At 40.6% G+C, this 16,652-nt stretch overlaps 1 protein-coding gene across 1 annotated transcript in view; it reads right to left on the bottom strand.

The window, feature by feature from the left end:
* The window catches only part of LOC118391647 (gamma-aminobutyric acid receptor subunit beta-2), an 81,811-nt gene extending 70,014 nt beyond the window's left edge, over positions 1 to 11,797 (bottom strand). The window contains exons 1-3 of the mRNA XM_035783162.1: positions 11,647 to 11,797; positions 11,419 to 11,510; positions 10,654 to 10,721 (exon numbers count right to left, since the gene is read on the bottom strand). Of these exons, the coding sequence (XP_035639055.1) occupies positions 10,654 to 10,721; positions 11,419 to 11,510; positions 11,647 to 11,729 (243 nt within the window). The 5' untranslated portion in view covers positions 11,730 to 11,797. The remainder of the gene's footprint in view (positions 1 to 10,653; positions 10,722 to 11,418; positions 11,511 to 11,646) is intronic.
* Positions 11,798 to 16,652: the final 4,855 nt, after the last annotated feature.

Genomic DNA, 16,652 nt, shown 5'->3' with positions numbered 1-16,652 from the left:
AAATAAGCCAAGACCTCTGAAAAACAATTGTAGACCTCCACACGTCTGGTTCATCCTTGAGAGCAATTTCCAAATTACCACGTTCATCTGTACAAACAATAGTATGCAAGTATTAACACCATAGGACTACGCAGCCGTCATACCGCTCAGGAAGGAGACGCATTCTGTCTCCTAGAGATTAACGTACTTTGGTGTGAAGTGCAAATCAATCCCAGAACAACAGCAAAGGACTTTGTGCTGGAGATGATGGAGGAAATAGGTACAAAAGTATCTATATCCACAGTAAAATAAGTCCTATATCGACATAACCCGAAAGGCCGCTCAGCAAGGAAGAAGCCACTGTTCCAAAACAGCCAGAAAAAAGCCAGACTATGGTTTGCAACTCCACATGGGGACAAAGATTGTACTGTTTGGAGAAATGTCCTCTGGTCTGATGAAACAAAAATAGAACTGTTTGGCCATTGGTCAGGAAGTTAAAGCTTGGTCGCAAATGGGTCTTCCAAATGGATAATGACCCCAAGCATACTTCCAAAGTTGTGGCAAAATGGCTTAGGGACAACAAAGTCAAGGTATTGGAGTGGCCATCACAAAGCCCCAACCTCAATCCTATAGAACATTTGTGGGCAGAACTGAAAAGGTGTGTGCGAGCAAGGAGGCCTACAAACCTGACTCAGTTACACCAGCTCTGTCAGGAGGAATGGGCCAAAATTCCACCAACTTATTGTGGGAAGCTTGTGGAAGGCTACCTGAAATGTTTGACCCAAGTTAAACAATATAAATGCAATGCTACCAAGTACTAATTGAGTGCATGTAAGCTTCTGAACCACTGGGAATGTGATGAAAGAAATAAAAGCTGAACTAAATAATTCTCTCTACTATTATTCTGACATTTCACATTCTTAAAATAAAGTGGTGATCCTAACTGACCTAAGACAGGGATTTTTTACTATGATTAAATGTCATTTATTGTGAAAAACCGAGTTTAAATGTATTTGGCTAAGGTGTATGTAAACTTCCAACTTCAACTGTATACTGAGATCATGTGACAGATCATGTGACATTTAGTTTGCATATTGGTGGACTTTGTTTAACTAATTATGACTTCTGAAGGCAATTGGTTGCACCAGATCATAATTAGGGGCTTCATAGCAAAGGGGGTGAATACATATTTTTTTTTCACTTCACCAATTTGGACTATTTTGTGTTTGTCCATTTGATTAAAAATCCATTTAAATTGCAGGTTATAATGCAACAAAACAGGAAAAATGCCAAGGGGGATGAATATTTTGCAAGGCACTGTAGGACCAACAAGAGGTACACCAAAAGTTTTAGTGGCCCCCAATACTAACAGTGTGTGCAACACTAGTCACAAGTCACATGACTGTAATGGGCAAGCAGGTGGACCTCTGGTGCTGCACTGTATAAGGATACTCCTGCCACACACACTGTACTGTACAGTGGATATGACAGCCTGCACTTCTAATGAGCCATGACAGGCCTTTTTGAGCAGAGCAGACAAGTGGGAGCCTCCAACCATTAGAAGTCAAGTTGGTAAGGTCCTGTTGAGTCTGCAGTGTGAACTTACTGCCATTGGTGCTCGGGACATTAATATGTATGCTCCAGTTTAACTGTGGAATACCCCTCTTGATCCGTCTAATTAAAAGCAGAATGCCATTGTTAACTTATGTGGCAATAACGTGGCCACTTACATACACCAAGGGTGCCCGAAAAAATGATGAATGTTTGATGATTTAGTTCATGTGTGACATCATATGTGACTGACAATTGTATTAACCCAGTGTTTCTAAATCCAGCCAATCAAATAAAAGATGCAGACAAAGTGCAAAAGCAATTAGGTGTTACAGTATGGTCCTAGAAGGACAAAACACAACAGCCACATGTGTCTGTGTGTCCGGAAAGACTGTCAATACCTTGTTCTATAAGATTAATTCCAAAAAAAAAAGTTGTAGGATGAGAGTGAGGGTCGAGATAGAAACACAGGATGACCTCATTTGCTTTCAAACAGATTTCAAGAACAGTGCTTGCTGAAAGCCTGTGTGTGCTGGAATCTCCAACCAACGCAATTAATCCACTAAGGCAAATGATTAAAAACACTAACATTTCCAATCTGAACCGCAATTTTGCCTTTTAAATGGAACCTGCCGCCATTTGTTTCATTAACTTTAATAATGAAAGAGGGCGTGCTGCATGTACATGGAAGAGGTTTATCGCTTTATTGCAAAGTTGCTGAAATTAAAAATGGGCATATCAAAGCTCAGAGGCAGCCATTAAGACAATTACTGGCTGACTAAACATGACAAAGCTCCCCTTAGCTTGTGACTCATTTGTGTAATGGAGGAGATGGTCATGTGACATGGCCCGCCACATGTCTCTTCGCTGGTAAAAAATCAACATGGCAGCGTTATGGGTTGTAACAGACAGGAACTCCCCACCCACTCACTTAAGCTGCCACATGAAGTGTACAGTGTACAAAACATTAGGAACACCTGCTCTTTCCATAACATAAGACTGACGAAGTGAATCTAGGTGAAAGCTATGATCCCTTATTGATGTCACTTGTTAAATCCATGTCAATCGGTGTAGATGGGAAGGAGACAGGTTAAAGAAGAATTTTTAAGCCGTGAGACAATTGAGACATGGATTGTGTATGTGTGCCATTGGGAGGGTGAATGTGCAAGACAAAATATTGAAATGTCTTTGATTGGGGTATGGTACAGTAGTTGGCGCCAGGTGCACCAGTTTGTGTCAAGAATTGCAACGCTGCTTGGTTTTTCACACTCTATAGTTTCCAGTGTGTATCAAGAATGGTCCACCACCCAAAGGACATCCAGCCAACTGGACACAACTGTAGAAAGCATTGGAGTCAACATGGCCAGCATCCCTATGGAACGCTTTTCAAAACCTTGTAGTCCCTGCCCCAACGAATTGAGGCTGCGCTGATGGAAAAATGGTGTGCAGCTCAATGTTAGTAAGGTGTTCCTAACGTTTTGTACACTCAGTGTATCCAGTAATAATGCACTTCACTAGAATTAATTAGGTAAGGCGCAGAGGGTAATCTTCAACATTGTCATACCGAACATGCAAGAGCCTCACCGTACAAAAAGTTAATATAGCAGTATGTGGAGGGTAATATAACCACAGAGATTATTACGTAAGAGACCCATAATTGACTCTCCCCTGAGTTTCACATAATGAGGAAGTCAGCAAATTGGTTTCAATTTCACTTTTCAATTAATGTATGAGTCCAGTGTCTTTTCGACACAATCAGCAAAATAGTTTTCTCTGAGTCAAACACAGCGTATGCGGAACAGAAGTTCCCCTGAGAACCATGTCTGGAATACACAGAGGCAGTGGGCCATTCTTGTTCTATCATCACCAAGGCTCCTGAGAATACACACTCCAGAGAGTATTGACATCAAGACCACTGTCGTTTGTTGATCACAACATCACTAGAAAACAACAGTGCCTAGAGCAGCCACAGACCTTGGAGAGCGAGATGTAAGCGCGTGAAATTATCTAAAACGTTTGTCGTCTCCACGCCAGTCATGTTCATCAGCCACACATCCAAAAAGGCAAGGAACCAATTCTCACCATTACCATCACCACCGCCATCATCAATATGTCCTTCACATTTTGCATTGATAGTCAACTCATTATTAGCATACATATAAACAATCTAATTGATATTCTACTTTCTTAGTAAATGTAATATTAGGCGTATGACTGGATATACAATTGATCCCGAACTCTACAGGGACGTACACAATGAATTATGTAGAAGGCAGTATGCGTTGCTGTTGATCTCTGGTGTCTAACCACACTCTCTTGTGAATTCCCTCCACAGGTACTTGGTCCCTGAATGATGCATGAACCGAGCATATGCAATGTATACAAAGCCAGTGGGTCTGCCTGTGTCTGTACTCTGTTTGTTGATGGGCCCAGAGCAGTTAGTTCCCATGGCTGTCAGTTGGAACAGGCAGGTTAAATAGGTCAAAGGCTTTTGAGTGAAAGGGACCCATGAGACCATTACTGGGCAACTGAACGGAAAATGAAACAATTTGCCATGTAACAGGCCACATGGCAAAGCCTGACTAATGAAAAAAAACAAAAAAAATGTTTTCCAGGAAATGTAATTCATGGCAGTTTCGGTTTTTGCATGTTGCAGTATAAAGGATTACTTAGTATTATTACGACTTTCAACGGCCGTAGGTGAAAAATGTATGTCATGTCTCAGGCAAGGTTACCTGCTAATCACATGAAGAATGTTAATCGAATAGATTAAGGGGAAAGAAGCCAAATCTATTTGGCCTTTCTGTGAAACTGCTCTTCCACTTACTTGTTCATTTCTAAAAGACACTGCTTGACAAACAATTAGCTATACACTAGCCTGTGAAGATCGGGATTTGCTCGCTTAGTCACGTCAATGAGCCAGGATTTGAAAGGATGGCTTCGTGAGATTGTATACATGTGTGTCCTATTTCCAGGGCACAGACTCGCCCAGCCAGGATGGATGATCCAGCATCAACATGCGTGGCATCTATTATTTCATTGTATCTCAAATCTATTAAAATGACAAGATTGGTTTCCCCGCCATACATAGCACTTTACAACAGCATCTAGTTTGAAATGTCTTCTACATCCCTTAGGGAGATAACATCTATTGCATTTTGTCCAGTACTTAGCGCTGTCATTTCTCAGGGGAAAATTTCACACACATTACTGCGCTAAGCTAGTTAATATATGCTAACTAACCTTAGGGGAATATTAACTCATGCATTCGTAAAGGTTAGGCATTAACTCAGAATGTTTGGAACCAGAGACAACATGCAACCTTTAGAAGGAGAGGCAGACGCTTACAGTCATCCACCATCCCCTTCCACAATGCCCTAGCAAAACCAACAGTGCTCACTATTGTCCCTAGAGGCCCATTTCCACGTCATCTCCCGATGTCCCCAGACATGGATGTACGTCGAATACTGACTAGTCCTGTGCTGGTGCTGGTCAAAGTTAAATGGAATGGGGGGTGTGGTATATTGTATATCTTAACTGTATGCCCACATTCAGATATAGATCTCTCTGTTCAATATCACTTACCCTTCCATTTCATGACCAGGTGTCTGGGACAGGGATGTTGTCTCAATGTGCCAAATAGTAGGCAGGTTCTCTGCATTTGAGGCTACTAAGCCCATTAAACTGGCCCGCGAGATTATTGATATGTTTAGCAAGCTCAGACTCCGTGACATCAGGTAAGACCTTGTGTGTCTCTGCTACTCTGTCAGAGCCTCTCTTTCGGACAGGTTCATGTTAGTTTTCTTCTTTGTCAATGTACCGCTTCAGTGTCATTCAGTCTATGTCTTCATCCATTACTGCTGCTCAAATGGACGTCTTCCCTTCTCTCACTTCCTTGGCTACTCTCTCAAGAACCTGTTTTAAGTGTGTATACACGAGGCACAATACTATCTGCTCTGTAACAATAAAAATGCACTTGAGTTCATGTGCATGACACATTGCTAAAATACTATGCGTATGAGACTGACAAAACTGACAAAATGTATTCATTATTTGTATGGGGTATGGTGGACATTGGCTCAACATACCCCAATGGCCATAACCTCAACTTACCCCAAGACAAACATTTTGACTACATTAGCCCACAGAGTTAGAAATATGCACTTTCATACTAAGTTTAGGACATCATACTGTAGCTTATATTGTACATAACTGATGTACAAAACAATCTTATAACGATCTACTTTGGTTTAGATACAAGCATCATGAAACCTAGGGGACACTGGGGTAAATTAAGCCATTTTCTATATTCGGCATCACCCCATCAAGGGAATTATAGTATTATTTCGAAGAAATATATCTACATATACACTGAGTGTATAAAACATTAAGAACCCCTGCTCTTTTCATGACATAGACTGACCAGGTGAATCCAGGTGAAAGCTCTGATCCCATATGTATATAAATAGTTAAATCCAGTTCCATCAGTGTAGATGAAGGGGAGGAGACAGGTTTAAAGAAGGATTTTTAAGCCTCGAGACAATTGAGACATTGTGTATGTGGGCCATTCAGATTGTGAATGGATTTAAGTGCCTTTGAACGAGGTATGGTACTAGGTGCCAGGCACACCAGTTTCAGTGTGTCGAGAACTGCAATGCAGCTGGGTTTTTCACACTCGACAGTTTCCCGTGTGTATCAAGAATGGTACACCATTCAAAGGACCTTCATCCATGTTGACACAACTGTGGGAAGCATTGGAGTCAACATGGGCCAGCATCCCTGTGGAACGCGTCCATGTCCCGATGAATTGAGGCTGTTCTGAGAGCAAAAGGGGATGCAACTCAATATTAGGAAGGACTTCCTAATGTTTTGTACACTCAGTGTATTTCAGGATGTTGTGTATCCCTGGAAATACTCAGTTACAGTTTTGAAAACATAGCTTGTCCAAAGAAATTAACATCACAGTTTTGAATACATAGCTTGTCAAGGGACAAAGTGGTCTCTTGGCACAACTTAGGGGTAAATTGGGGTAAATTGAGCCAATGGGACAGGGCAAGTTGAGGCGCCTCCAAATTTCTGTACTGAATGAAATATTACCCCTATCTTTTTAAAACCATGTCTATCGTGATTTCCCAAACACAATTCAAAACAATCACAATCACTCTTTCTATTTGAATCATTTTAAGCATAGTTTAACACATAGTTTAACACCTAACAAATGCTTTGTAACAATTTGTCATTTTTTAAACATAGGCCAGGACCTGGTGTTACCTCATATCCCAGCCAGCGATAAGGCCTTGCATTACACCTGGGTAGAAAACACCTCAATTTGCTCAACTTGCTATTGGCTCAACAATTGGCTCAACTTTACCTCTTGAGCAATGGCTCGATTTATCCTAAGACAAACATTTTGACTATATTAGCCCACACAGCTACACTATCATGCTAGATGTAGGACCTCATATTGAACATTATAAAGAACCCAACTGATGTATAGAACAATCTGTAAATGACCTACTTTGGTTTAGATACCAGAATCATGGAAACTCTAACACAATATATTCATTTGATTTGGTTTCTTCCTTTACCGACTGCATGAAATGATGACCTCTTCCTAAACACTTGCTGACATGATTCATGTTTTGTATGGTTGCTTAGAAACAATGGGTGGCTCAATTAACCCTTTGGTTCAACTTAACCCACTCTCCCCTTTCAGCTTCATGTGTCACCTCAGGAACACTCAGACTACAATATTTGAAACTTATTGCAATAAATGTGTCCAACTATGCCAACATAAACACGCCTTGGGTAGATTTTGCTCCACGTTGTATCTCTCAATCACTTAATCATACAGTATAGTAATCCTTTGATACAGCACAGTCTGTTCTTCACAGTTTCCTGCAGATATGTCTGTGATATCTTGATCTCCACAGCTGCCATGAATCGACTGTGTTGAGTTTCAAAATGGAGGGCTCTGCATTCTGAGCACCTTCTCCAGCAATCAATAAGCTCCTCTTGACCTTTGTCTACATCAATAATGGTATTTCTGATTTTTGGAATAGGAGAAGAAGTTTTGTCTCATCCTCAACACAGAGTATTTCTTTCCCCGAGGACTCTGTTGGCATAGCTTTTACAATAAAATGGCTCATTCAACAGTAATATTACTCAACTAGGAAGAAAGAAAGAAAGAAAGAAAGAAAGAAAGAAAGAAAGAAAGAAAGAAAGAAAGAAAGAAAGAAAGAAAGAAAGAAAGAAAGAAAGAGAGAAAGAAAGAAAGAAAGAAAGAAAGAAAGAAAGAAAGAAAGAAAGAAAGAAATAGAGAAAGAAACAAGTTTAAATTTAGGAAAACACTGCAGTAGATTCTATGATGAAAAAAGATGAACTAGCACCATGGAGTTGAAGTTGCTCTATTACATTTGTATTATGTGTGTGTCTATCTCTGAATCATATGAACCCCAAGCAACATTAGGTGCATGACCTTCCCTCCAACCTAATGGACACTGCCTCTCCAAATAGCAGGTTGTTAATGTTAGGACACTTTCTCGCACACCAGGCCTGACGCCAAGGGTTTACTTCGCCCAGCCTCACATCTAACCTTTTCTCTCCTCCCAGGGCTCTGGATGGAAGAACATCCAGGAGCAGAAGACCTTTTCGGGGAATGTGCATTCAAACACAGGCCCATTATATACCTGGCACGCTGGATCAACGTACGTTAGGTGACTCAGTAACCACGGCGAATTCAAACCAGAGGACAGACGGCACCTGGGGCCTTTGTTCCACAGACCAAGCACATCACCACGGAGCTCCCTTCCCTGGCTCTAATGAGTTAACATTGTCCGAGGCAGGTAGAGGAGCTGCTAAAGACATGGAGCTGCTGGAGTACAGTGGAGGAGTGGTGGGAGAGGATGAGTTGTCGGTAGACTTAAAAAAACGTCACCCTCACTCAGCCTCTTGTTAAAAGGGTTCCATTAGGAAACACTACTGTCCCATCCCCTCCTTCCAGTCCACTATGTGGGCTTCTCTGGGGAAGTAGTGAGGCTTATGCATTCAACCAACTACGTGGCCTGGATCTAAACAGAAGAAGAAACCATCCGTATCCCATCGATGATTTTAAGAGGAGCTAAAAGGTTGGGGGAGCTGAGATAAAAGAGGAGGCACCACAGACTAGTGATGGGGGGAAAATGTATACAGTTACATATTGCGGTACTATTTCTGACAATATTATACTGATCATTTGACTTAAAAGTATTGATTTAAAAAAGATATTATAAAAAAAAAATATTAAAAACTTTTTGGATGAGCACAATCCCTCTCCTATTTCTACTTCCGGCTTTGTGGATTAGCGCAATGTGATAATAGTCGCTGAGCATATTTGTTGAAAGCATTAAAGGTCAAATCATTGTCTAAAACAATAACCCAGGTGGAGATTAAACATGCAGACGCATAACAAAGGCCAACGTCTTGTCATCACATAGGGGGTCGTCCACATTGCCACAGGCAAGCTGCCTGCCATGACGTAACCTTCAGTTCATGGTGTGTTGGCCACTCGCTTTGTGGCTACACAGTGAAAAGCACTGTTTAATCTGGATGAAGGCATGCAGGAGTCAGAGCCAGACAAATTGAAATGCGGAGGGCACTAAGACTAAGTGATCTATCTGTTTACTCTCTCTGGCTTTCCTTCTGACATCATGCAAATGCATGCTAATATGGATGACAGGGGCAACTTCCACGAGTAACATCTTGTAAATCATACATCTTCTTTTATACAATAAAACCAACTGGCATTACAGTTGGTGTGGGGGATGACTATGATGACAACAGTTTAAACTAAAGCCTATGGGTATTTGTGCCCGAAAACAGTCAATTGTGTGCTCTTAACCTCGTATCACGATGAGTCCCATTAACACTGGAAAACATCATTTCAACAACCAGTAGAGTCGAAATGTACCTGAGCAAAGCTAGTCCTTTGTATGTGTCTGCTATTTCATCACAAATGCAGTCATTGTACGCGAAGTCAGCAGTAAATCTCAATACATGCATTAATAATATTATTTATATTTATAATAATAATAGCAGTTTCATTGTCTTGTAAAAAAAAAGGCCTTATTGGTCTACAACAATGGAAGCGTATGTGTTCTCGTAACACGTGTCAAATCTGAGAAATGACAACACAACTGAGAACACACTAATAGCAGAGATTAGCAGAGATATTGATATGATAATAATATAATAATAATAATATATGCCATTTAGCAGACGCTTTTATCCAAAGCGACTTACAGTCATGTGTGCATACATTCTACGTATGGGTGGTCCCGGGGATCGAACCCACTACCCTGGCGTTACAAGCGCCATGCTCTACCAACTGAGCTACAGGACCATATGACTGGAAGCATAGCCACGGTTTTCTATCCAAAACATACCCAAGGGTTTGGTGGAGGGACCTTTCCTCTCAGTCAAAGCCTGGAAAACCTGTCACCCTTTACATTGATGTGCAGTTCTGACTAAGTAGCACTAGGGGATGCTCTTGCATGAAGCAAAACTTGTCTCCAGCAGTATGCACTTCGTAAATTCCTTGAAACATTAGTATTTCCAGGCTACCACTACATGTAAACACATTACAAAGACTCAAACCACCTTGTTCACTCTGCTCAAACACAGGTAAGTGACATGTCAACCAACCCCTTGTGTTCATCCCATAAGGCAGGAGCTTCCATAATCAACTGACATAAATTGAAATTCAGGTTATACAACCTGAAACATGTTTTCAGAAAAAAATCACAGTTGTGAAACTCTGTTATGGGTGGATTAGCAACAACATTGTAGGCCTATAGGTGTGAATTTAAAAACGTCGATAGTCGTAGTAAAATGGGTTGTTTCCGTTGAGATGACTTCTGAAGGTTTTTGGATTGTTCCTACCCTATTATGCAAGCAATCACCGTAGGCGTATTGACAATATCCAGCAGATCAAAGCAGAAGACGAAATATTTTTTGATAGCATCGGTTAGACTGGTAGCCTATTCCGTTCAGTGCGCTGGGGGGTTTCCTTTGGGAAAGACCGTGCGTGGAATATCAGAGCAATACCCACACATCATTAGGAGAGGGTGATAATCGAGTACTTACCATATTGACTTCAGATACCATGTCTATGCTGGCTATGTCTATATTCATCCCCACTCCCACAGGGGGACCTGCAACAAATCAACAAAACGGACCGTAATGTTAACCATTTCATTATTTTGGGGGGTTTATAAAAGGAATACCATAAACCACAAATGTGTGATAACGCTTTGAATTATAGCAACTGCGTGCCATCAACACTCGAGAGCAATCATTCATTGACTTGCTGTCAGCCAGATAACACGAAACAATATGGGCATTTAAAAAAAACAGGTGCGCACGGTGCCTTTGATGTCCATCGCAAAACACCGTGCATGGTGTTTATTTCGTCTAAGTGATTCCGAGGAAATTGAAAGTGTGTACCTATGTCGACCGCTTTTACACCTGAATAGAGAGATGAGCGCGTTCGTAAGGTAGCCTCGGCAAGACACAAATTGCCGAGATATAACACTGGGTTGGGGAATTGAAAATCACGTTTCATGACACTACAGTCAAAATGTGTATCGTCGATTGAGCCTACAATGTAAAATCCCCTTCTGGTATTGTGTTATAAAGTGTTCCTAAATCCGTGTCGTTTAGCACATGTGGAACGAGGTGGCCAAATGTATCTATAGGCTACCTGGACAACCGGTGGGTAAACTATGTGCGTTTAACTTTTATAAAATGAGAAGGGATTTGCGCGATCCACCCAATTAGAGCAACAACTGGGTGTTATAGGGCTGACAACAGAAACGTCAATTAGAGTTTGTATTAAATGATTTCAATTACCTCCGAAATCCGGCCTCAAGCGAATGTCATATCCTTTCAACAGTCTATCCACAGTTTCTTTTACGATTGACATATTGCTAGGGTCATTGACACTAGAGAAAGAGAAGGAATACGTTATTATATTTACAGGCTTCTGAAGGTATTATTTAACTGTTTTCTACAGTTTTTCTATAGTACAGTGTAAAGCACAGACATACAAAATGAAGAGCATCTAAACTGACCACTTACCTTTGCGCACAGACCACTGCCACTATTACAGGAAAGGTCCAAACCCCAAAGCAGCTCATTTTTCTTATTTTCAACACCGCCATAGTTTTGATATGATTTTGGATTTCAGTGAAGACAGACGAGATCCAACTTATTCTGGCCAGTGCAGTAATTCCAGTGTGGGACGCATGCGCATTTCTTACCACAACATCAAGAAGCAGTGGCTGCTGATGCTGGTGGTAAGAGCAATTTCCCTGCCAGAGAAAATGTTTTAATGGGCAAGCGAAGCCTACAAGTTAGTTAGAGGCAAACGGATGGATCTCACTCGCCCTTCATGATTTTCTAAAACGTGTGAAACAAACGTAATATAGATAACACGTTACGTTCTTATTTTCCGTGCATATCTGTGTTTTATTCCACTTTGAAGGAATGTTTAAAAACTAAAACATTAGCAATTAGGATGAGATGTTGCATCGGCTACTTTTTATCTAACATCAATGTGTGCTTCAACAGATTTGTGGTTGTTGCATGCTTCGACAGAACATTGGGAGGCACAACTATTTAACTGTGTGTGTGTGTGTGTGTACATAATATGCGCGCACTCTGAGCTGAAGCTTCACACTTTCTCTTATCTTTCGCCTCACGTTTTCTCTCTTTTACGGGCGAGAGAGAGAGAGAGAACGTTCGTAGCTGCAGCTCAGAGTGCGCGTGATCCAGGATGTTTTGAGGCGCAGAATGATGAGCGGTAATAGCTAATAATCGGATTATTTGTTAGTGGTGCGTTTAGAGGGGCAGGGCAGCGACGGAACATATGGAATTGATCAATATTCAGAATATGTAGACCTAGATTGAAATCATTCGAACACAACATGTATAGGCTATATAAACCTATAATGTCAGAACATTCGTGAAATAGTCGACGCCAGTTTGGAATTAGAAATTAGGCTACCCATGCGCTGGGCTGGATGTGCTCGCTCGCTTGCGCTCTCTCTCTCTCTTTCAAGGTGGGATGCTCCACAAAGTTTTTATGACATGACTCAACTTCCCAATCAATTTCACCCATTGCACCTCTCCTACAGGTTCGGGGTTTTGACGCAAACTTGCATAGGCGTGTTCAAATTGGTTTCATTACCACTCGCTATTGCTCTTGCGTCAATAATGCGCCTCGAGGCCGATAGAATACATGAACAATAGCAAGTATGCTATACATTTCGAATAAAGCGCTACCCACTCCTGAAACTGACATATGCCACTTTGTAAAAGTGGACAAGCGTTGGTGGAATACAAATGCAATGGCGCACGGCACTGGGCAGAGAGCGCACGAGACCCCTGGACAATAGTCACAATTAATCAACATCCCTCTCATCTGTCATTCCTTAACAACCCACAATTGAGATGTGGATCATTGAGCTACTAGCTGCCACATGTGTAGACCTACATCAACATGATATTAGTGGACATTATTGGACAATTGAATGTTGAAGTCCCTTCTTGGGGTATATTTTGTTTCATATCGGTTTACTTGTAGCCTGGTTACTTGATTTGCTATGCATGAGATTATGTTTTTGGAAAGTAGCTGAATAGCCCAGTTTTTCTGAGATTGTAATTAGACCATGTAGAGAGAGAGAGAAACTCTTCCCTCAGTTAGACAAATAACCATTAGAACATCTGTCATTAAAACCATAGGCCTCAGTGGACAAACCTGTAAATAAACAACAAGGTCAAATTCAAAAGCTTTATTGTCCATTTGCTAAAAACTGACATGTGTATTTGGCTTCCATTGTGGTTTACATCAGATACATAAAAACACACCATGCACAATACAATAAAAATGGTTTGTTAAATTGTCACTAGTTCATTCATTCACTCATCTGTCGTTTGTTATCCATCATGAATGCACATAAACACCTGTCTCAGCCACTACCCCTTCTAATAATTGTTAATTTGCTCTACACTTCTTAATAACGTCTCAAGTATTCAACACTTGATCATGTTGCTTTCAGAGAGTTTATTTTCACGTGTTTCCTCTCCAAGGTCAAACAGACTTCCTCTCAGCACAAAGACTGAAGAGCATAGGTTTTACAAGTGACTGATAGGTTACGGACTCTTCATAATCAAACACTAGTCATATTTTCTCCCTCATCTCCAGTCAAACTGCATCACACCATGTATTGGAATACAGCGTTTTCGGCTGTGTTTAAGTACAGGGTTTGTTTGCTGGCATGAAGGGTATTGATGGAGAGAGAGGCCAGTCGAGCCTGTTTGTGCAGAGAGCCTGTGGACACAGATAGCACACCACAAGCGTATCATCTGCCACGACTTTGGGTCGCACTGTTACCACAAGCAAGGAAAAAGAGGAAGAAAGTAAACATTAGCAGTCCTCTCACAATGGTACACACTCTGTGATGTGCTATGTTTGCCGGTTAAACTAATACACTGGAAAGGTCAAAGTTCAAATACTGAATACTGAAATGCTGTACTTTAGTCGTAAAAATAATGTACAGACACATTCCCGGACTCATTTGAAAATGATAAATACTAAAGTTACATGGTGTTGGAGTTCTTCTTTTTACTTGAGTGTTGACAAAGTATAACAAGTATCTCCTTACTGAAGTCAATGTCATTTTTGTTGTCTCTGGTGTCTGATTTAATATTACGTTTCAGATGAAAGGAAACGTATACCGATGTAGGATCTTCATTTGAGACAGTTTTTGGCTACCGTACAGCTGGAAAATAAGCCTGCAGCAACAGGAAATTAGAATTATTATGTGGATTATAATTATTATTAATGGACATTTTTTACGGGTGTTGATGCATTTTTCGTAAGGGAAAATCACATTTAAAATGTCTAAGTGTAAATGACAAATTTCAGAAGCCTTTTTAAATCTTTAAATACGCTCAAAGTTTTCAATTTCCTGCATTGCAGGAAAGTTCTCCTGCAACAGGGTGATCAAATTATGATTCCACATCTGCATAATAGAGAAATAGCTTGGGAAGGACACTGAGTGCATCCCTCAGTCTACTCAAAGCAAAATTATACGCACGTACACACATGCACTACATATGCACGCACGCACACATAACACACACACATATTGTTTTCACGCACACACACATAGTGTTGCCTCTATACCTAGCCTGTGTTGCCTCTATACCTAGCATGTGTTGCCTAACTACAACAATATTATTTCTTAGGAACTGCTATATAATTACTGTTTATCAGTATAGGTTGTTACACAATGGAACATGGACTGTGTGTTTACAGATCCACTTGCTGAAGTTAATTCCATGTGTTGTATATTGAATCAAATGTTATGTAAGTACATTGCTGTTGCAAAGGATACACTTGTAATTACGATGTACCTACTCAGGAGCAAGCAATTTATTGTAAATTGGAGCACAATAGGTTTCATCTTTTTAATTATTAGCTAGCTATGAAATTACAATAGCATTCTTTGCAGACTATTCATTCTAACCAGGGGTGTATTCACGCACACACACACAATAGCCTACATAAGGTGTAATACCTGAAAACAACATCATCACATGATTATTGAAAGCAGTATCCATATGTGTGGACAGACTGGATTATCTTTGATAAACCTAATGTGGGGAGTTTGCACCTGGTCACAGATCTGTGTATAGGCCCCCTGTGGACGTCTGACATGGCCAGGTACCAAAGTGAGATGGCGACGTGGCAGGATGCCGGGGTGGCACATTGAAGCAAGATGGGACTCATATCTTTTGAGGCATAGTTTTTCAAAACCCATCTTTTGGATTATAATTTTGATGTTTGGTGTATATACCTGTAGTACGTACAGTGCGTCATGTATCAACATTGCAATCACATTGTTTTCCACCACAATGAACAGTTTTTGTGATGACTGCACTTACAGTGTCGAGTAGCCCTTTCTTGCAGTCAATGACCAAAAGCACCCCATTTGGCCTCTTGGGTGGAATGTTATTCAAATTTTTCTGAATTTCCAAATTAATATATATATATATATATTTTTTTTATGACAATCGGGTGTTTCTATGTCAAACTTTTTGTTATATTTCAGTCTTCTGTGGTGTGTATATAAAGTGTAATATTGGGAGGCAATCTCAAAATGGAATACATTTCAACTCTATATCTGACATGGGACAGGTGTTTTCTTTTTTTTGTTGTTGTCCAGAACCATGTGTGTGAGGTATATACTTTTGTTTCAAATTATATTAGTTTAAGACTACCAAGAATCACTCTGTGTGACCTTTGACTTTAGCCCTTTGAAGTAAAAGGTTAAATAGAGGTACACAATGAAACGGCCCTGAAAGGTACATTTTAACGATGCCTCTCTCGCCAAGATGTTTCGTCAAAGTAGTCTGTCTTATAGTGATGAAATCAAAGAGCTTTGCCAATTTAAAACAGATAATCAAAGCACAAAAAACTCAAAAAGGACATCTGGTACTCGAAGGACCGATCATAGCTGACTCATTAAACAACGTCTGATTTCCAAAGCAACATGAACTTGATGTTTCTCAGAACTGTTTCTCGTGCCAAAAGATACACGGCATAGAGTAGCATAAACTGTATATTATACATTTACATGCTGTCTCTAAAGTTGTTGTGAAATCATTTGAAGAACTTAAGTTATTGACGTCAAACGTTTTTTTTTTAATATCTATAATGTACATACAATATGTCATAGCTGCTCCAAAATGGAAATTATAACGCCAATCTTTACATTTGTTTGTGTTCTTCAGCAGACATGTGGTTTCCCCCCACTGTGACACCAGGTTGCTTTGGCTATGACTATATACAGTTTCCTTGCCAATGCCAAGAGTGAGCTACGTTTTGAAACTGTAGATAACCAGTAAAAACAGAGACCATCGGCCATCCTCTATGCCTCATTAACTGCCACCAACAGGAGGAGGCGCCACCTGCTGTTTCTCAAGGTCACAGCGCCCTTTTACGCGACACGACAATGGACACCGTCGCCAAATCTGGGGTGAGTGTCTTGGGGTGAGTGTCTTGGGGTGAGTGTCTT

Source organism: Oncorhynchus keta, chromosome 12 (assembly GCF_023373465.1).
Source record: "Oncorhynchus keta strain PuntledgeMale-10-30-2019 chromosome 12, Oket_V2, whole genome shotgun sequence".
In the NCBI taxonomy this organism is placed as follows: domain Eukaryota; kingdom Metazoa; phylum Chordata; class Actinopteri; order Salmoniformes; family Salmonidae; genus Oncorhynchus; species Oncorhynchus keta.
The sequence above is the reverse complement of the archived record's forward strand: the minus strand, read 5'-3'. Positions and strand labels throughout refer to the sequence as shown.